Source organism: Penicillium cosmopolitanum (genome assembly GCF_028827165.1).
Source record: "Penicillium cosmopolitanum strain IBT 29677 chromosome Unknown utg000009l:1.0-9042332.0:1.0-9050551.0, whole genome shotgun sequence".
Lineage (NCBI taxonomy): Eukaryota > Fungi > Ascomycota > Eurotiomycetes > Eurotiales > Aspergillaceae > Penicillium > Penicillium cosmopolitanum.
Window position 1 is genome coordinate 5,514,865 of NW_026622679.1, and position 20,135 is coordinate 5,534,999.

Here is a 20,135-nt window from a genome sequence, read left to right on the forward strand (position 1 = left end):
TCCATATCTATCATGATCAATGACAACGACTTTAAGCGGATGAGTCTTTCAGCAGTAAGCAGTGTCGAGCCATTGAACTCGGCGAGTCCTTCCAAGCGCACACTGTTTCTCAGTCTTGGTTGGCTTCAAGAAAGTTGGGAAAGTCCACTCCCTTGGCAAACACCAGCAGTCCGACGACGTATACTATTGGAGCTTCTCACGCACGATTTAGCAAACATATACCAATACACAAGGCCCGAGTATCTACATGTTAAGAAGAATCAGAATCATCCTCCGCCTAAGGCACTCATAGAAGGAATTGCGAAATTTGTGACTCTTCAGGCCGATCTAGCGTGGCAGGGAGTCAAGACGCCAGATTTACTTGGAGATCTGCCTGATTTGTGGGATAAAGATTCTGAGCACACGGCGTACTTTTTGCTTTGGATTGAAAATGTGAAGTATGGAAAGGGATCAATTGCCCGTCTGAACGATAAAATCTCAAAGGATTATTACTGGGGAAGAGAGAAAGATCGCTGGCTAAAAGGTCAGGAGAATAATGGATTTGGGTTTTGGAATGACCTTTTTGGAATGAACGCCGATTCCCTTTGGGAAGAGTATGTTTCCTATGTTGACAAGGAAGGTTATTTGAGTCCCTTAAAGTGGGCTTCATATTCGATTCAATCAATCACGACATCACCTCAAGATACTTTTAGATGGCTTCGGCGAATCTTCTCTACGATCTGGAGGAAGTTTAGCTATTGGAAACGGTTCACATTTACCGTGCTTCATCTTGTGTTCAGGCGCAGCTCCGGCTATATGGCCATGCTCATTTTGCCGCTTTTTTTCACTGCCATCACCTTGCCTGTTTATAAGTTGGCATACGATCGCATTCGCAGGTCGAGACCTCGTGTCGGTGCCTCAATATCGGCATTCTCTGGTGGCGTATCCTTGTTAACCTCTGGTTTGTTTCGGGGATGGCATGGTGTGAGGCTACTCGCTTCCGGCATGTTGGTGTGTGTATCTGGAATTTTATTCTTGTTTTGGCACACAGTAGCTGCTTTACTTCGGATTGAACAAAGGTTATATTTGTTCGTATCATGGGCCTTTGATGCTGTCCCCAATTGGTTCGGCCGTCGTTTGCTATCACTAATCCGGTCCTTTCTGTTCTTGATTTTGATATTTGTGGCTTCGTTTTTGATTATTTTGAAATTTCATTTCGACCTTCGAGCGACTATAATCCAATTAAGCGTGTTATATGTCTTCGCGATTTCTTATTATTACAGGTTGAAGTTCAGGCTCTGGTATCTTGCCCAAAGGGAGTTACGCTTCTCTAACTCCTCTCCTGAGTCTGGCCCTCCCCTCTCACCTCGCAATGCTTCTGAACCATCATCTCCTTCTTCTTCGATGCCTACACCAACGATCCCTCGAGGTCGACAGATACGTTCTTCTTCTCCACCCTCATCCCCATCTGCTGGACCTTCGCCTATCATTACCCTTCCACCTTCGCCAGGCCCTGACCTTACCCCTTCACCCACTGGTTATTACCCTGATCTCCCTGTCCCCAGCTCAGAGCCCTCTTCATGGGACTACGACACCTATTACCGATCACCGTCTCCTCCGAGCAAGGTCGTCGTTCTTCGAGACAAAGAGGTACATTTACTAGATCCAGAGGAACAGCAGGAGGAAGAGCAGGATGATGAATACCGGATAGAAGAAATTCTGCGATCTCGGAAGTATGGAAAGAAACTGAAATATCGCGTGAAATGGTATGGCAAGCCTGCAGATCAGAAATGGTATGATGCCGGAGATCTTCGATATCAGCCACACATGCTGCAAGATTTCCATGCAGCGAATCCTGATCAGGTGGGGCCTCCGGTGCGATTGTTGGATTGGCTTCATGCTGCTGAGAATGGTGTGGAGCCTCGAACTCACCCCGACGATAATATGGCCCGCAAATAATTGGCCAATCTACTACTAGTAGTAGCTCATGGTTTTGGGAATTGTCAGTGGGGCGTCAATACTATACTTTGAAGTACATGTTATTTTTAGATCCTGTTTTGTTTTTGCTTCTTTCCAAGGTTCTTCTTTTTGCTTGATTCTGGGCATAGATTGTACGTTTAGGAAACATACCTAGGTATCTAGGTGAACGAGTCTCTATAGCTCTTATGAATTATACCCTTGACATTTTTAGTTGCCATACGAGTACTACTTATTGATTATGATCGGATAACTCAACACACAAGGTAGAATGATATCACTTGATTGTATAAAGTCTGTATAAAAGAAAATTGTATCCTAAGAATAAGGAACAAGCCGAGAAGTAGCCCGAAAAATGACGCGCTTTTATAGACACCGTTCGTACAAAACATCTAACGTCTGACACCAATGGCCAGTTTAAGGTATGTCATAGAAGTAACTGTGCTGCTGTACACAGTACACAACCCTCATGAGAGAGAAGATCGCTTATCTTGATCGGATAAGAGACAGAATTGGAGGGTTGGGGAATTTAGAAACGCAGGTCCCAGCCAATCTTGGGGCCCAGGTTGGGAAGCTCATCCGCGACACTCTGAACATCCTTGTCACCACGTCCACTCAGGTTGAGAACGATGTTCTCACCCTTCTTCATAGACTTGGCAAGCTCCATAACACCGTAGACGGCGTGGGAAGACTCGAGGGCGGGGATGATACCCTCGTGCTGGGAAAGAGCGCGGAATCCAGACAGAGCCTGGGCGTCATCGGCAACGATGAAAGTGGCACGGTTAGCATCCTTCCAGGCACTCAGCTCAGGGCCAACACCGGGGTAGTCCAGACCGGCCGAGATAGAGTGGGTCTCAGAGATTTGCCCGTGCTCGTTCTGCAGGACGTAGGTACGGACACCGTGAAGGACACCCTTGGAACCTCCAGAGAGAGTAGCGGAGTGACGGGCAGTATCCACACCATCACCGCCGGCCTCGACACCAACAAGCTTCACACTGGGGTCGTTGGAGAAGGGGTAGAACATGCCGACAGCATTGCTACCACCACCAACGCAAGCAACAACAGCGTCAGGGAGCTTTCCAATCTCAGCCATCATTTGCTCCTTGGTTTCATTGCCAATAACGGACTGGAAAGTACGGACAATGGTGGGGAAGGGGTGGGGGCCGATAGCAGAACCGATGATATAGTGGGTGGTGTCAAGCTCAACAACCCAGGCGCGGAGGGCCTCGTTGACAGCATCACGCAGGGTACGGCTACCAGCGTCAACAGCAACAACCGAAGCACCAAGAAGCTTCATGCGGAAGACATTAAGAGCCTGACGACGCACATCCTCGGCACCCATGTACACAGTGCATGCCATGCCGAACTTGGCACAGACGGTAGCAGTGGCAACACCGTGCTGTCCAGCACCCGTCTCAGCAATGATGCGGGTCTTACCCAAACGACGAGCAATAAGGATCTGCCCAAGGGCGTTGTTGATCTTGTGGCTACCAGTGTGGTTGAGATCCTCACGCTTAAGCCAGATGTTAGCACCACCAACGTGCTCGGTCAGGCGCTGAGCAAGGTGGAGGCTGCTGGGGCGGCTCATGTAAGGGTAGTAAGATCGGAATTCCTTCCAGAACTCGGGGTCATTGTTTGCCTGGTCGAAACCACGCTCGAGCTCAGCCAAACAATCCATCAGGGACTCCGGGACGTATTGACCACCGAACTCGCCGAAACGAGAGGGCTGAGATGAGGGATCCTTGGTGACATTCAGAGCCTCCAGTTGGTCACCCAGACCGGGGCCAGCAGGAGTGTCGGCCTCGGTGATAACCTTGGTGGGGGCAGCCTCGCCAGTTGGCAGGGCCTTCTCAATGGCCTCGAGGACCTTGACTTCGTGGGTCAGAGTACCCTGTGCATCACGCTCGAGTCTGCGACCAGTAACGCTGGTAAGGTATTCCTCGGCGGCCTTGGCAGCCTGGCCAGGAGGAGCTTGGCCAATAACAGTGATGATCTGACTACCAATAACACAACCCTCGGCTGTTTCCTGCACAGACAGGAAGTGCTCACGGGTGCTGACACCAAACCCAAGAGCAGCAGGAACGTTTCCGGAGTATTCGTGGACACGGGCGAGGAGTTCGGGGATGTTGGCACTCAGCTTGCCGGTAGCACCGGTGACACCCATGCGAGAGACGACGTAGATGAAGGAATCGGCGATCTTACAGAGAAGCTTCATGCGAGAGTCTGAAGTGGCGGGTGCGATGAGAGGGACATATGAGAGTCTGGAAGGGGATTAATATAGGCAATTTCTTCTCCAATTGGGATAGAACATACCCGTAGCTGGCGCAGAGGTCACGGAAGCGAACAGCCTCCTCAGGAGGAAGATCAACCATGATGAAACCATTGACACCGGCCTCCTTACAATCCTTGAGCATACGCTCATCACCGTAACGCAGAACGGGGTTATAGTAGCCCATAAGCATAACAGGAGTCCTCAAGCCACGGCCACGAGCGGTGCGGACCATCTCCAGTACCGATGTGACAGTAACACCATTCTCGAGGGCCTTGGTGTTGGCTTTTTGGATAGTAGGACCGTCGGCAATGGGGTCAGTGAAGGGGATTCCAAGTTCGATGATGTCTATTGTTGTGAGGTATTTGGTCAGTCCACAATGATCAATGCCCCGCCAATTGAATATCATTGCATACCAGCACCACCATTCTCCAGACCCAGCATAATATCAACAGCCTCCTCTGCGGTGGGGTATCCGGCGGTAACGTAGGCCACCAGGGCCGCCCGCTTCTGCTCCTTGCACTTGGCAAATGTCTGCTTGATGTGCTCCATATTGAAGATGACCGAAAGCCGCGCGGGGCAATAAAGTAGAGATTAGAGGGGGAAAGGGTAGGGTCAAGGGTCAATCGTGACCTGGATGGATGAAGGCGAAGCGATCGGGAATTTACCGTGCAACCCGGGGACTTGTAACAAATCAATGCAAATGGAGAATGGAGTTGGAATTGCAATCGAGCCGAATGAGTCAATGGCCTTTTTCGCCGGCTGCCGATTTCGCCCCGCGGAGTCACGTGTGTCGATAAGATAGCGCTGAGTAAGCAGCCCCATGTGGGATATGCCGAAGTATGAAGTATGAAGTACTATGGGAATAGAAGTATATTTTATACTCTTTTAGTATTGGGTTCAAGTTGATATGCGTGTGCCCGTGTTAATTCTCGTGGGCTGAGTAACAATCACACCAGTCCGCACTCAAATGCCTGAACAATACTAATGGTATGTGCCGTCCCCGCAAGTGGTGGGGTGGCGGGGTGGTAACAATCGAAGTATTACAATGAGGAAGGGAGAAAATATTTGAGCAGTTCCAAAATGAACAAGTTCGAACGAGACTAGATAAATCAAGATACAAAGGGCGCAGGGGCAGCCCATCTCTTCCCAAGCGCCAGAACAATGCAGTTAAAAGACAAAACAACCCTCAGCTCAAGACGAGAGAAAAAAATAAAACAACAAAAATAAACAGCAAAACTCCCAATAAATTCCGAGCAAGGGAAAGCAGTCTCAAGAAGGAAAAATCACCGAAGCGACCATTCTCTCCAAGACTCCATTTTCCCCATTGCGCCAGGAGGGAATAAAGACCAGCGCTAAGACTGATCGATTCACCTCCGTTTCCGAAATCAAATAAATCTATCCCAAATCCGTCCTGCGAATGCTCAAAGGAATGACAGCAGCGCCCAATGCTATGCCAAATAATAGTACAGTAGCCCAGATGTGTAGTGTAAAAGGAGAGTAAAGCCCATAATGCCCAGCAGGTGGAGGATGCAACCCAGTAAAAGGAATGAAGAAGACACCGTCTAAAAAATGCAGGTAACAGGTGTCAAACCATGTCAAAATAATGCGATAAAAGGTTGGGTCGAGGGCATTCAGGCGTGAAATGTTGTAAGGAGAGACGTTCAAATCGTAAATAGGTTGACGATAGGACGAGCACGATCAGACAAGAGACAAAGTCCCCTTTCCAAGCGGCGTTGGCCCCATGTCGACTCTGGGCGTGTTATCAAGGAGTGACAGGAAGGAGAATCGTGTATCAACGGAGCAAGAGGGGAAATATAAAAATAGAAAGATAAAAATAGACGCAAAAAAGCAAAACCAGAAAATCGAATCGATGAGATCAGATCAGATCACACGTGTCGGTCAGCGTGTTTATTGTCCGTGCGCCGAGTCATGCAGCGGGTACACGGGATCCATGTAGCTGTAGCATGCATTGGATGGCGCTGCAGTGCTTGCAGGAGCAGCAGAGCCCAGTCCATGGATGTCCCATGCCGACCGGGGCGTCGGAGCAACTAGACTGTGGGTATGCTGCGGCTGACAGATCGCTGGATAGGAGTATCCGCCCACTGAACTGTATGGCTGGCTGTGAGCAGGCATCACCGATCGTAGATCGGGAGCCGCTGTCAGCGACGGATGATCGGCTTGTGTGTAGACGGGGGCGCCCATGGTGTGAGCATAATTATGAGCCGGCCCAGAATCAGACACTGATTGGGGGGAAGCAGCGGTGTGAGGTTCGGTGCCCGAGTCGGAACCCGTGCCATGACTGGCGTAGTTTGTGATCGGTGTAGGCAGAGCACCGGCGGTGGAAGAGTAACTAGCAGACTATAGATAAATAGGGTTAGTACAGGATACAAGATTGTAAATGACGATTGCCCAGTAGTACTCACGTATTTCCCGATGATCTTCTTCAGGGCGTGGCTCAGAATCTTCCAAGGGAAGACCTTGACATCCTTCTCAATGTTGCGGGGCTTAGGGTTAGGGAAGCCCATGATGACCTTGAAGAACTCTTCGCTGTCTTGCTTGGCCTTGGACACTGTAAGAGGGCGGAAGCCTTCCAGATTTCGGCGAATTCGATTCTTCTCCTCAACGGTGAAACGAACCCCGACGAGCGACTCAAGCAAGTAGATAGTATCCACGCTTGTAACGAAGCACTCATCCTTTCCATCCCAGCTAATGCAGCTGATGCAAATGCTGTTTGGCGAGCGCTTCTCAGGAGCAACAGGCTTGAAATCAGCGTGAATCGTGCTTCCAGTCTGCGTCCGGGTAAACTCCACGAGACGGCGCTGAACAACCTGCTCATCTTTGCTCCAGCCCTCAGCCATGCCATCCAGATCGCCACTGAGCTTGAGAATGGCCTTGGTAGGGTAGATTGCGTAAGGATTGAATGACTGGTTTTGAGTGAGGCCGTTGGCTTGCTGTAGGGTGGAGGTACGGATAAGGGTCGGGTTGGAGGAGCGCATAGGCGAAGGTCCTCTGTGCTGAGCCATGCCGTGGACCACGGACATGCCAGGAGCCCTACCATCACCAGAGACAGCCAAGTAGGAGGGGCTCCAGCCAGGTGTCAGGGGAGAAGGAGCACGGATTGCCGCCGACTGGGGAGCAACAGACACGCCTGAGTAGCAACCAGATGCGGTGCGAGGAGAGGAGGCGGCATGAAATGGGGTGACGAATCCAGACATAGCCGGCAGAGGTTGCAGATAGGGCGAGAAGGATCCGGAGCGGTTATCGCGGTAGGAGTAGCTATCTTGCGGCTCAATCTTGGGCATCACAACGGGTCCAGGGGCTGGTCGCTTGGCAGGCGCGGAGATAGGGTTATCTGAGTAGGTTGACAGCTTCCTCTTGCGAGAATCCGCGACGGGAGAAGCGTGAGGAACATGCTCGTAAGTGTAAACACCAACTTGGAGTGTAGTAGGTTGGCAGTCACCCTGGGTCTCCAGGACAAGCTGAATGGGAACCGCGAAAAGAAGGCGACGCAGTCGACATAAATTGAGGAGCCTCCACCGAGAGGCAGTACTGAAAAGCAGAGCCCTGGAATCCGCAGAATGTGGGAATACATTCGCAGCGCTTGGAGCCAAAAATCAAATACAGACTACCATAATTGGAGCTGTGCAAATCAAAAGGCGACTGGATATAAACCGTCACCCTTGTACCCTCGGAGCCACGTTGAGGACGATAGCTAATGATCTCAGGCAGAGGTCGAGATCCTGTAGCCATTATAGGAGAAGGAGCTTCGTCGTACGAACTGGCATATTCGTTACCCTGTAGATAAGGAACACAGTCGGAAGCTTGGCTGGCCTGGTCACCCATTGGTGAGGGAACAAGGGAAGCTGTCACGTATGGGGACTGGCCATAGGCCGAATATGAACCAGCATCATGCAGAGACCGTGTTGAAGCGTAGTCTATGTACGAGCAGTCTCAGTATCACTGACACGGGAGTTTGATGCAGATAGTGGGGCGACTTACCAAGTACGGCGCCAGCAGCGGGCTTCTGGTAATTAGACATAGACAGAAAGGGCTCAGACTTGGCCCACAGGCCGTCTGAAAACGCACCGACGAACTGTGTCTCCTCAGAGTCCGAGAGATCCAACGTCTCGCCTAAAATTAGAGGCGTTTGGAAATCCGGGTCGAACTGAAAACACAAGGAAGAAAGATAAAGAGTCAGCCGAGGAGGTTCTCGCAGAATGCGGAAAGTCAGGAGGGCGGAGGATTCAAATTCAAACAGAAGACTGAGCGGGGATTGGAAGAAAAAGGCAAAACATGCGGGCATCCAGAAGAAAGGCGAAACAGGAGGTAGCTGGGGAATCTCACCAAAACACCGTGTGTCTTCGAGTAAGCCAGCTTGAAGATGTTGCAGCGACTGCAACAAGACCGAACCGCTGGAGAAGCGAATGACTGGGAATTTATCTTCCAAACGATAGTACGTCGCCACGCGCGTACACGAGAAAGGGGGCTCTCCGAGACAGGAACGAGCGACGAGATGAAAGATTGCTGTCAGTCTCACAGAGAAGTGCCTCGAATCACCATCCAAGATTGGGAGTACACTAAGCCTGAAACTAGAGGAAGGCTGGCTGCAGATAGAGACTCAAATCACGAAATGCTAGTGCCCAATGGTTCATAAAGCCCTAGGGGATGGAACCTGTCGTGTCAGAGGGAGGCAAGTTCAAATGCCACCGCTATTTAGGTCGAAAGGGACGCGGAGATTGGACGGGAGTCGTGTGAATGATTTTTCAGGGAAATCCTGACGAGAGACACGCGGACTGGTGAGGTTTTGCTTTCTTTCTGTTCCTGTGCCGTATAGGTTTCGGGAAGGCTTCAAGCGGATTGGGTGCCAAATGATTCTTTCTCAAGCGAAGGGGCGAACTACTCCAATAATGAGCATGAACTCTCTTTTCCTTTTCTTGGTTTTGATTTTCTTCAAGCCCCAAGTTCTGTAATAGAGGGAAGGGAGGGGAAACCGGATCGGTGCATAGACCAGTAATAGAGACTCACGGGATATGTCAAGAAGAGAGAACTGAGACCGATCTGCCGTGGATGTCTCCTATTATGCAAGTTTTGCAAATGGGAAAAGACCTGATGAGAGAGTCCAATGTCAATAACAAACAGCTACTCCCGGGTGATTATGGATACGGGGAAGATGGTCCGGCGGCTCGACGACGCTCGTCATCTCCCGGAACTCCCGTAGGTCAAAGGGCACGACCTTTGACTGCAAGGAGATGCGACAGACACGCCCGAAGAGGAAGGAATGCAAGGCACGAGGAGGGGACTGAGACCGTGGGCGAAGGGGGAGTGGGGTGCCAACCTTAAGCTGATAGTTGATGCTCTTTGCGCCGTGTATAGTGAGACACGGGAGGTGGTGCTTTCAGCCGAGACAACAAAAGCCCAGTAGCGAGTGAACTGGGAGATTTGATGGCGGCGATGGATGACTCTAGAACATATGCTTTTCTAGATTCGAAATTCAAATGAAAATAAGACGGGCGATCACAATCAACGTTGGCGATGGTAGTAGTCCGATCAAATTGTCGCGGGTGCGGGACAAACGGATGCCTACGGACACGATGAGGTCGAGATGAGATGCGCAAACGACAGGCGATTGTCAATTACAATCTCCGATTCCTGCGTCCTCCCCCACTTGATATCTTTCCCTGCAGTTCGACTGTCGCGGGAAATATTGTAAATCAAAGGTGCGTCCAGCGAATAGGCGCAAGGCGTTGCGATAATTAAATATTAAGAATATTCGGAATATAACTGGGTGTTTTCCTTAATGGGGTTTTTTGTCGTTTCGGTAGTAGATCAATAGTTCAAATAAGGATAATCCCCTTATCTTCTTTTTCCAGACCAAAAGAGGTATTCCTTTTTTTGTTTTCTGTTAGCGTAGCGAACGTGGTTCTCGTAGCAGCGAAAAGCGAGCGTATGAGCGAACGTGGGTGTGTATTGAGCGAATGTGGAACCTTTCAAGGTGTCATAATAACAACGAGCCTTGGGGAAGGAAAATAATAAGAGGAAGGGAGGAGAAGGAAGAGGGGAAGGGAAGATCAAGATCGAAGCAAGGAATCCGAAGGGTTAAAAGCGACGAGGGTACATTATACGATGTGAGAGTGAATTATTATTAGCAGTCAGAGCAGCCCTGGTCAGAGTGCAACTTGGGCCTAAACTGTATAGGGCCTGCGAGCAGTGGAGACAAAAGTCCTCCTCTACGCTTTTACCCTTTTGGAAAAGGAAAAATCGAGAAAATAAAAATAAAAAATAAAAAGTGGGCATTTCGGATGGAACAAAAATCCCATTTTTGTGGAATTTATTTTCTGACCTCGGGGTGTCCACCCTTTAGCTCCAAGCAGTCAGACTAAGAGACTAGTGGGCAATCGTGGCGGGGGATGCACAGAGCAACCGATGTCGAGGGAACTGGGGGTCAAGAAACTTGGCATCATCATCGTATTCGTCTGGTTCCGGAAAGAAATAGAGCCGTGACACGGTCCAGGGTCTCGGGGAAAGCAACAACTCACTCAATAATTGGCTGCGAGGGTGTGTATCTATTATAGTTTACGATCGAGTCCCAGTTGAGAGTGGTGATGACCCTGGATGACCTGACCTAACCTCCTCCCCAGGAAGGGAGGGGGGGGGGGCAGGAGGAGGGGGTTGGTTTGGGTATTATTGTACATATTGTACATACATGTGTATGGAGTACATACCACACATGTGTACATGTGTCCATGTACATCTGTACTCCATTACATATGTACACCACATCAGTACAACGGCACGCTTTCCTGTCGGGAAGTCATCCTGGCGTATGTACAACAGTGGGGAGTCATCGGAGGCCACTCATCACCGCCCGTTGTGATCTTCCGAAGTGTCCGACCGGGCAGATCCAAAGGACTAAATGATCGGACGATTTGCTTCATTCTCTATTCTTTTTTGTCAAATATGGATTTTTTTTAGTTATTCATATCTATTAACCTTGGGTCCATAATCCACAAGAAAAAAAAAAGCATGGATCAATTGTACATGTAGAAGATTTAATGACGGTACACTAAGTACTTGGCGGCCAGAGCCGTATGCACAAGAAAACGAAAAAAAAAAAAAAGAAAAAAAAAGTGGACCTTTAGTTAACAAGGGCATGTGGGAAGAAGAGAAAAAAAAGAAGGCTGCAGGGAGAAGAGAACCACGGACACGGCAATTCAATCGTATAGTATCCGCAGGACTCCGTAAGTACGAAGGAAGCAGAAAGGAAAGGAAAGAGAAGGGAAGGGGCGGGCAAATTCAAGCACAGCCTCCCATCCATCCCATCCCATCCCATCCACCATCACCTTGGAAATCAAGTCAGCACCACAAACCTCTCCCCAGATCCAATCAATTCGGTCATCGGCTTCCGACGATTTTTTCTCGTTGTTTCAACTGCCAATCAAAAGGCTTGGCTCACGCTAGGTTTCTATTTCCGAGGGTATGGTGTTGTATAATTAGCTTACGCCCTAACTGATCTGAGGATGGCGGGATACTAACCCAGCCACTTTCTCCAACCTCATTCGGTCGCAAACACGATGACCCCTACAGTACATCCTCTGTACGGAGTACGACTTATACGTGCATCCTACATAATGTACGATGTCCGTCAGAACTAAAGTTGCGTCCCTCGAGCCACCTCGAACCCTTGCTGGCTGTCGATCCAAAGGGTTAACCCGTGCTAGATGAGGTGTGAAGGAGAGCCCCTCTCCCTCCCATCCATCCCTACGGAGCAAAGACCCTGCTTCGTGCCAACCTCTTCTCCAGAGATGCTCGGATCCACCGCGGATCTCCCTAAGCCCCTCCATTGGCTGCCCCTTGTCTCCAGGTCGGCCGCCTTGGTCACTTCTGCACCAGATACCCTCGTGTGCGTGTGTCATTGATTACCGACGTGTGTATGTGTGTATGTGTATGTGTATGTGTATGTACGTATGGACAAGTTGACCTGCAGCGCGTTTCGCACGCGCACGCGTACTGTATACCATCCCCTCGAGTCACCAGCACACGAGGTGGCTGCGGGAGGTTGGGTCATACTCCTACCTCACTCCCATCCCCCTCCAACTCATCACTCATAAGGCAATCCTATCAAACGATTGACCTCATGGTCTCGGGATTTTATTTCGCTACACAGCTCCCCATTCTCGCAGTTGCAGACCCCGGATACTTCCCATTCGAGCCAAGGCGTAAACCTAGTCTATTGTAGCTCATCTTCAACCACACAGTTGGCACCTGGGCAGCCGGACAGGACAAGAACGGGCAGCTCCCGAGCTAACAATAGCACACCTTGCATCTCACCTGACTTGGTGGCCTGACTATGCAAGGGTTCTGTCCGCTGATTGGGGGGCTGGCCAGCGCTAAAGTCAATCAAGTATCACCCGCGCCCCACGAGCATCCGTGCGATGCTTCCCCCGTGCGAGGGAGAACAAATCCTACGAAACCGTATCATCATACTCTGCACTGCGACCTTATCCTTACAAGCGGCTACCCCGGCTGCTCGTACGTACATTACATATAGTATTCCCAGCTCGTCTTTTCTTCCGCCTTCCGAGAATGGCCCTAGCTTCAGGGTCCAGCGGAGAGGCAATCCATTGTTAGTGCCCTGTCGATCGTGGCGGCTGGGTGGCTGTACGTAGTATGTATGTCCGATTTTCCTGCATCATCAAACATGAGGCGAGAAACAGGATACCTATGATATTTTCTCTTATCGTGGTGAGATCGTCGTATGTTCAACTGTTACGGTACCCTCGGTAAAATTAGATCATCAGAGTCAAGTCCCGCTGATAATTGATTTCAATATTTGCTGGTCTCCATTTTGGTTAACTTCCGCTTACATTGACATCTTAAGGTGTGCAAGGGCCACAAATTCAAAGTGAATGGGATCATCAGGCAAGGATAGGCTATAGCCCTCGCAGGCTCCGTGCGAAGTAGAATTAGAGCGAGGCCAAATTCAATTCTTTTCCCTTTCTTTACTGATTTTTTTTCCCGGGTCCCTTCTTTCCATATTCAACGGTTCGGCTGCAGGATGTCAATCCACTCGATGAGCTGCATATCCGGTCACCACGATGTCGAGATATCCGACAAATCGACGGGACAGATCGATCCGATCACATTTCCCTTCAAGGAAAGAAGAGCGATGCAAATTCTCCCAATGTGTGGTGGTACCGCACCGCCTCCGCAATTTCGCCACGTTGAAGACGCCCGTTGTGGACACCCAACTATACTCAAATGGGAGCTGTAGATTCGGTTCCAATGATGAATTCCTACGGTGCAAGGTCGGGTTCAAGGGACCGTAGATCGTTGGCTTTGATCAGCAACGCGAAGCTTTGGTAAGGGTTGTGGGCAGAAACCAGCCTCCAACGTCTCCCTTCCATTCCTCTCTATAAATCCGACTAGTAGTTTACTCAACTTAGAAATTTGATCCCCCTTCAATCAAACATTTCCGGCAAGGAGAATTGGCACCTCCCATATCAGGTCCCAATTGCGTTTTATCCGTATCCCTTCACAAGTGTTTCGGTTCTTTTCCCCCGGACTCAATCCGAGTCCGTTTGACTGGCTGTTAACCGCCAATCGTCCCCTCTGATCGGCCAATCTTCGGGGGAGCCGTCTCCACTTTTCCCCAAAATGAAAAAATATTCCCCATCAGAACGCCCAAGCTACTCAAATCCGGCATAGAAGGAGCTCTAGTAAAACGGAAATAGGTAATAAATGATCAATGGGGAAATAAAGAAGATCATCCGATTCGACTAGAAAGGATTCCCTAGCCTTTAATCCCAAATTCATTTACGGAGTATTGGCGCCTTCAATCCTCTTGGAAGCTTCCAGAGAAAATGAAAGGGCGGACCCATAGAATCTTACTTTTCAGGGTTTCGGAGCTTGAACCTTCTTAGAGGTGTCTCCGTACTGATAGCGGCTCCTACCTATAATTCTCCTCCCACGAACCCCACAAGTAATCAATTTCTGTACTCCGTACGGAGTACCAGGAAGTCCTCTCAGGCCTCGGGATACGATATTTCCAGGTGCTAAGCAAAACTACGAGTACTGTTCAACCATCGAATAACCTTGGAAGTTATCGAATCTCCGCGTGTATATGTATGCAATTTCTTTCAGACCTCATGTACGGAGTACGTACGTACATACGTCAGAACGAGGGAAATAATTATCAATTTTTAACCAAAAAGGGACAAACTCTCCCCCTGGTTCAACTATTTACCCTTTTTACCAAGGGGCAGTCAAGATCATCTAGAAACGACACGATGAGATGCCAGGGCCCTGGGGAACCTTGCATGCAACCTAAATTGTATGGCGGCGCCGTGATTAGAGTGAAACCGTGATCGACTCGGATGAGCCACCCTTACAGGCTTGATGGCGTTGATAGATTTTACCCGAAGCAGCACCGTGACAATCACGTCGGTGGTTGTCCTGCATTGATGCCGTGCTATTGTGGGCATCATCTTGCTGCATGCCATCGATTGGGCTTCTGCCAGTGTGCTCCATATCCCGTCCATGTCCCGGTTTGCGTGGGACCCGGTGTTGATTTCCAAGTGCCTCCCTCTCTGCTCAGCCACAACGTAGTCTTGCTGAGCCATTGTTCCCTTAGATCATTATCTCTGATTCATCTACAGTAAAGTAATGCGCAATGTTTGGTTCACAAATCACGCGAGGCCGTTTAAAGAACTTATGGAGAGGACACTGTACCTTTCCCAGAATTGGTCTATGTACGTGAAGATCTCGTCTGGCTTTCGACGTAATATTTACACAATAGCCGGGTACACCGCAACCCCGGGGCCAAAGACCACCCATTCAGCACTCGCAATCCTCCCAATCCCCGCCTGAACATGCAGCCTAGAATTCATTCCGAGCCTTAATCTGCGGTCACGCCCGCCTGTCACCGATGGCACCTTTTGATGAACATAGCTCCTTCCTTTCAGTGTTTAGCGTTCCAAGTACGCCACGGCTTTGCCCAAGAAAGCCCGAGAGAGTCCAAGAAAAGGAGGTCAGCATCTCCCAGGTTTCCGGGTAGTAGCCCCATCTGCCGGCCTGCCTCCGTGTCCTTCGGGCGTTGCTCGGTCTCCATGCGCCACTTCTGTTTGGTCTTGGTGGACATAAGGTATTAAGCTTGACTTGTGGGAAGGCTCAGCTGACCCATTGACGTTTAATTAGACACCTTATTGTTATTTAGGCTGTCTAATATATTTTAGCGTGTCAATGGTTCTATAGCGGAGAACCTGGGCCACTCTACGTCCCTTGGTGACCTTTCAATTACCAAATACTCCGTAGATGCAGATAGATTGATCCCGATACACGGGCGTGGACCTGGGCCATTCATTGCACTGGTAGCATGAATTAGGGTCCCTAGGACACGGCACAGGATTCTCGTAGGTTTAGGTTCGCTCTCATGGCCATCTGCCCCTTCCCGCTACTAACCCCCGTGGGCGCAGTTGTTTCACCGACGAGAAGATTATAGGAAGGGTTTCACCACATTCTCCCAATCCTTCGGCGATTCTTCAGCTCATGGAGAAAGAAGAGGGGTGCCACTATATTTTCTTTTTGTTGAAGATCTTATCCATAGTGGGAAAGGTCTACGGCCTACCGTGCAAATCATGCCCACTGCTTTTCTCTGTGTTTGAGTGGTGCCAAAGATGCATCATCCACTCTTGCCAAGTATACCATGGAGCTTTTTTGTAGATCCTAGCTCCAGTTGTGCATGCTAAGACTTAGCCCAACACCCGAATGCGATCTTTATGGGCGACTACCGAGAAGCTCAGCAGCCTGTAAGTAGACATAATGACCTTCCTTCTAGGGAGAGCTGTTATAGAGACGCGTCTCCATACGGGGCTCAGGGGCTGTGAGACAGATCTTCGCTCTGCTTGAGCTACGTATGTACATACAATGTTGTGATTTTGTCGATCGATTCGGAAACCGGGCCGGTGAATCGGATGTTCGATACGGAATTTCAAATCATGTACTCGGAACTTACTGAATATTCCAAGGTTCAAATCATTACTTCATGTCTTTCAAGTTTTGATCGGAAGCCCTGTTGAACTTGAAGAAGACCAGTACCAGTGTGGTGGGATATATATATCCAGGAATGCTACCTACCTAGGTAGTAGTTGCGAAAGAGAAAAACGGGACGATACTTTAAGGAACTGATAAGGTAGCATCAGCACGAGGTCAGCAGCCTTGGTAGAGTGTAGATCGTTGACACTCGCCGATATATACTAGTGGTACTACTAGTAGTACATGCCACTGCGGAGAGGTTCCCCCCTCACAAACTGACCCAACCACTACATTTGGGCAAACTCTATACTTACTCTTGAGAAACCCATTGGCTCAACCGAACAACCTCTTGCACAGACTAGTGGAAGAAATTATCCGAACAAATTTTACCGATTTCTAGAAGAAACTCTTTTCTGCTTTCGATTGATAACCTTCCACTCCCGAACGAGGTCGCAGTGATCGGCTCTGATCGCCCATTCTTGAAACCTCCGCCAGTATACGGCCGTTTCAAATTGATTCCATGGGAGGGTCTTTCCCTCAAACCATCCCGCGATTTTCATAGCCTGATGCCTAATCCTTCCCGTTGAAACGAACCTGAAGCGAACCACTGTTTGAAAGAGCCGGCATTGGTGATATCACACTCATCTTCAACAAAATTTTCACACACTGCTTTCTCCAAAGTCTCCAACACCCAGCAATCAAACTACAATCCGTACTTTAGTAGCTAATTGGCCCTCGTCTCCGGATCTCGGATCGGTAAAAGGGGGCCAGCAGAGCAGAAAACCGGGCAACGCGGATGGCGGTGCATGCCACGAGGTGGAGTAGGCTGGCACGCGCTAAGCGATCCTCCGCCGAACCTAGTGGAGTGCCCAGGACAACAAATGGGGGCATAGACATTGGAGCTACACCACTGTAGTCGGGACCTCGGAGACCCAGTCTATTCCGACACAAAGTCCTGTTCTCTACAATTTCTTGATCTATACCACATCGAGTATCGCCGAAAAAGGGGGGCCGTGATGCGCTATTCCTGGTGATCCAATGATACTTGCTATCCTCCCCTTAGCCCTTCTCCACTCTCTGTCGGACCCGAATAGGGTGGTCCACTTTTTTGTTTTCCTTTTTTTTTCCCTTGGCCCTCTTTTTTCTCTCTCTTCCCTTCTCTTCTCCTCTACTGTATCTACATGCGTATCTGTGTATCTTCGAATCTACGGAACCGACGCCTCCCATCCCCTCAATATGGTGGATCGGCCATCATTGACCCTCTTTTACCTTGCACCGTGCGCCAAGGACCAAATTATATGATCGTTGATGAACTATCCTGCCATCGCAGGCAGCAGTTCTTGTGGCTTGGACCTCGGCTTTGACAGCACGTAAAATTCCACTCTTTAATAAACTAAACCTGCAAGCTTGAGTTGGATTGGTCCGACCGTTCAACCGGGAAAGAATCTTATAGGTTCTCGTTACTCACGAAAAAGCCAAGACAAGAGAGAGAAAAAAACATAAAAACATAAAAGAGAACCCCATATGGAACCAGCAGCCAAAATAAACGAGAACGGTACATTTTAAAACCTAAAAGCCTCACCAAAAAAATAGTAAACGCCAATATAAGCGATCGGATCATTTGTGGCGTTTTGTCTGCCGGATCTGAAATTCATTACAGAATAGTAGTACTCCGTACTAGTTCGGTTTCTTGAATTCATCGTTCTAGTAATGACCAACATCCACCAATACAGCAGTATAACTACTCCATAGTACATAGAGATGCAGCATATGTACATCCACGACATCATACCGACAATGAGGCTTCGGAACCTAACCGAGCCCGGACGAATCGGACGCCGAATAGCTGGGATCCACGATATGAGGGCATATTATTGGACGAGGACGGGGCACCGCTGTGTTGACTGCCATTGGAGGTCCGTTACGCCCAATTCACCAGTCGTTGCTGGGCTGTGCTGGGCCTTTCAGACCTGTCTCACTTCGCCCTAAGTATAGCTTGTGTGTGATTAAGTGTGAGCTCTCGCGTACTCCATATAGCAAATCCTATTCTTAGCCGCGTGGACGACAAACTCAAATCCTATTCATATTTTTGGTTTGGAACTATGGATATGGATGATGGCATGTTTTAGATGATCTTTTGCAACGGTAGCAGTCGTTATCCAGGCTAGTGAGGTGTATACAGCATCTGGTAGGGCAGTTCAGCTTGTGCTCCGTACTTTGCCAAAAAACGGTCTCTCCCAAATGGTCTTTTTTCAGCTAAGCCATGCGGAAACTAGCTGGCTTAGGAGGCCTGATCTACGTAGCCTTATTCGAATTAGAATAAACTCCACAATGTTAACGGTAGATGTAGCTCCTATACGTCCTATACGTCCTATGCGTGACGAAGGTTGTGTTCGGGTGCCTGATCATGGCAGAGACATGTCGATCTTAGCGGTCCAAAAAGTGTCTTGTCTTCTTAAGGCTGATGCTACAGTTACGGTAGATGTTAGCCATTCAGATACCGAAAAGGATTAATTGCTAAGCTGCAGAATGGTATGCCAGTTGCCGAACAGGGCTGTCTGCATCAGTGTGATAGTGACACATTGGTGCTGGTGGCTGATTCTGATGCTGATGCCAGACTAACGCGGTCTTATGCCTTATGAAGACCCAGGTGGGCAGCCGTGCAGCGTGGCCTTGCAGCCAGAAAGAAATTTCCCAGCTCATGCACAATTGCAATGAAATGAAAGACCGCTGACCGATTCTTGAAGCAGGTACACGATTGACAGAATCTCACGAGAACGCCTCAATCCCCTAACCTGACCCTTTGTCCCCGAAACGCCGTTGCCGTTGCCGTTGCCGTTGCCCTTCCCTACCTCCTCATACACCAGTGCACGAAAAAAAAAATAAGAGCGGAGTTAGGTGATCTTTCAGGCGATGACTAGGCTTTCGTAAACGGCACGGCCATAGCAGATTGGGTAGAGCCTTGCCCAGAACGCAAACAAGTCCGGTTTTGCCTGACTCTGCTGGACCAGCCATTCGGCGAAAGGAATCTCTGTATCAAAGGGATTCGGGCTTCGATAAACAGCGATCTATACACTTGAGTATCAGGAAGGGGTGGGCTTTGATGACAACCATGACCAGAAGGGCAGAGGGTGCTTCCAACTCACATCAGAGTAATGCTGCAACGCATCATGGTGTCCTATGTCAAGACCGAGACTGTCTAGCGTACCCCATTTCACTCGGCGAGCCGCATTGCTATAAGCTCTAGAGAGAATCTCTCTGTCTGCAGTGTTCGTCTCGCCGATTGAAACCCCATCGGGCAGCTTGTTCTTCTGGCGGACATAGGCGACCTCGATGAGGCGAGTGAGAAGGTCGGCCTGCCAGGTCTGCAGGAATGGATGATGGTTGAACTGCTTGACGTGGCGTGAAAGGACAGAAATTTCTCGGTCGAGCTGATTGACCTTTCCACGAAGGTGTGTGATACGCGCTTCAAGATCGTTGTTTGAGGCTTGCAGCGCGAGACATGCAATTTTGTGTTTCTGCGTCCGCCAATCAGCCTTCACTTGCCTCTCGTGTTTTCGGTGAACTTTTCTGTCCTTGGAATAGTCGGTGACCGGGGCTTACTCCGGAACAAGATAGCCTGCCTTCCACCGTGGCGAAGTTGGTAGGTCCACGGGAACTGGAGCGAGGGCGCGTGTGACGGCCACGTTTTTCGGGGGAGAGAGACATGTTTGCCTCAATGCTGCTGGGTCAAGTGAAAAAGCAAGGTACTTTTCTCAAGAAAGAGGCATGGTTGGAAGAAGTGATTTGCATACTGTGAGGTCGACAAGGGTCAAGGGCAGGGAGCCTTGGGAAGGTGAGGTTGAGATAATAAGGAAACGGGATCGTGCCTGCCTAA

The 20,135-nt window shown here is 49.5% G+C and overlaps 4 protein-coding genes across 4 annotated transcripts; 1 reads left to right on the forward strand and 3 right to left on the reverse strand.

Annotated features, from left to right (window-relative positions):
- Window positions 1-12: 12 nt before the first annotated feature.
- N7509_010143 (uncharacterized protein) lies at window positions 13-1,938 on the forward strand (the record flags this gene model as incomplete). Its single annotated transcript, XM_056634780.1, has 2 exons — window positions 13-992; window positions 1,263-1,938. 2 exons carry the CDS (start codon window positions 13-15, stop codon window positions 1,936-1,938), a joined length of 1,656 nt encoding a protein of 551 aa, XP_056485400.1.
- Window positions 1,939-2,485: 547 nt separating this feature from the next.
- trpB (tryptophan synthase TRP5) lies at window positions 2,486-4,777 on the reverse strand (the record flags this gene model as incomplete). Its single annotated transcript, XM_056634781.1, has 3 exons — window positions 2,486-4,217; window positions 4,270-4,573; window positions 4,642-4,777. The coding sequence occupies 3 exons, from the start codon at window positions 4,775-4,777 to the stop codon at window positions 2,486-2,488; spliced, it is 2,172 nt and encodes a 723-aa protein (XP_056485401.1).
- Window positions 4,778-6,136: 1,359 nt separating this feature from the next.
- Window positions 6,137-8,531, reverse strand: medA (transcriptional regulator medA; the record flags this gene model as incomplete). Its single annotated transcript, XM_056634782.1, has 4 exons — window positions 6,137-6,586; window positions 6,652-7,707; window positions 7,766-8,163; window positions 8,228-8,531. 4 exons carry the CDS (start codon window positions 8,529-8,531, stop codon window positions 6,137-6,139), a joined length of 2,208 nt encoding a protein of 735 aa, XP_056485402.1.
- Window positions 8,532-19,164: 10,633 nt separating this feature from the next.
- N7509_010146 (uncharacterized protein) lies at window positions 19,165-19,966 on the reverse strand (the record flags this gene model as incomplete). Its single annotated transcript, XM_056634783.1, has 3 exons — window positions 19,165-19,326; window positions 19,405-19,776; window positions 19,862-19,966. 3 exons carry the CDS (start codon window positions 19,964-19,966, stop codon window positions 19,165-19,167), a joined length of 639 nt encoding a protein of 212 aa, XP_056485403.1.
- Between the last annotated feature and the right edge of the window lie 169 nt (window positions 19,967-20,135).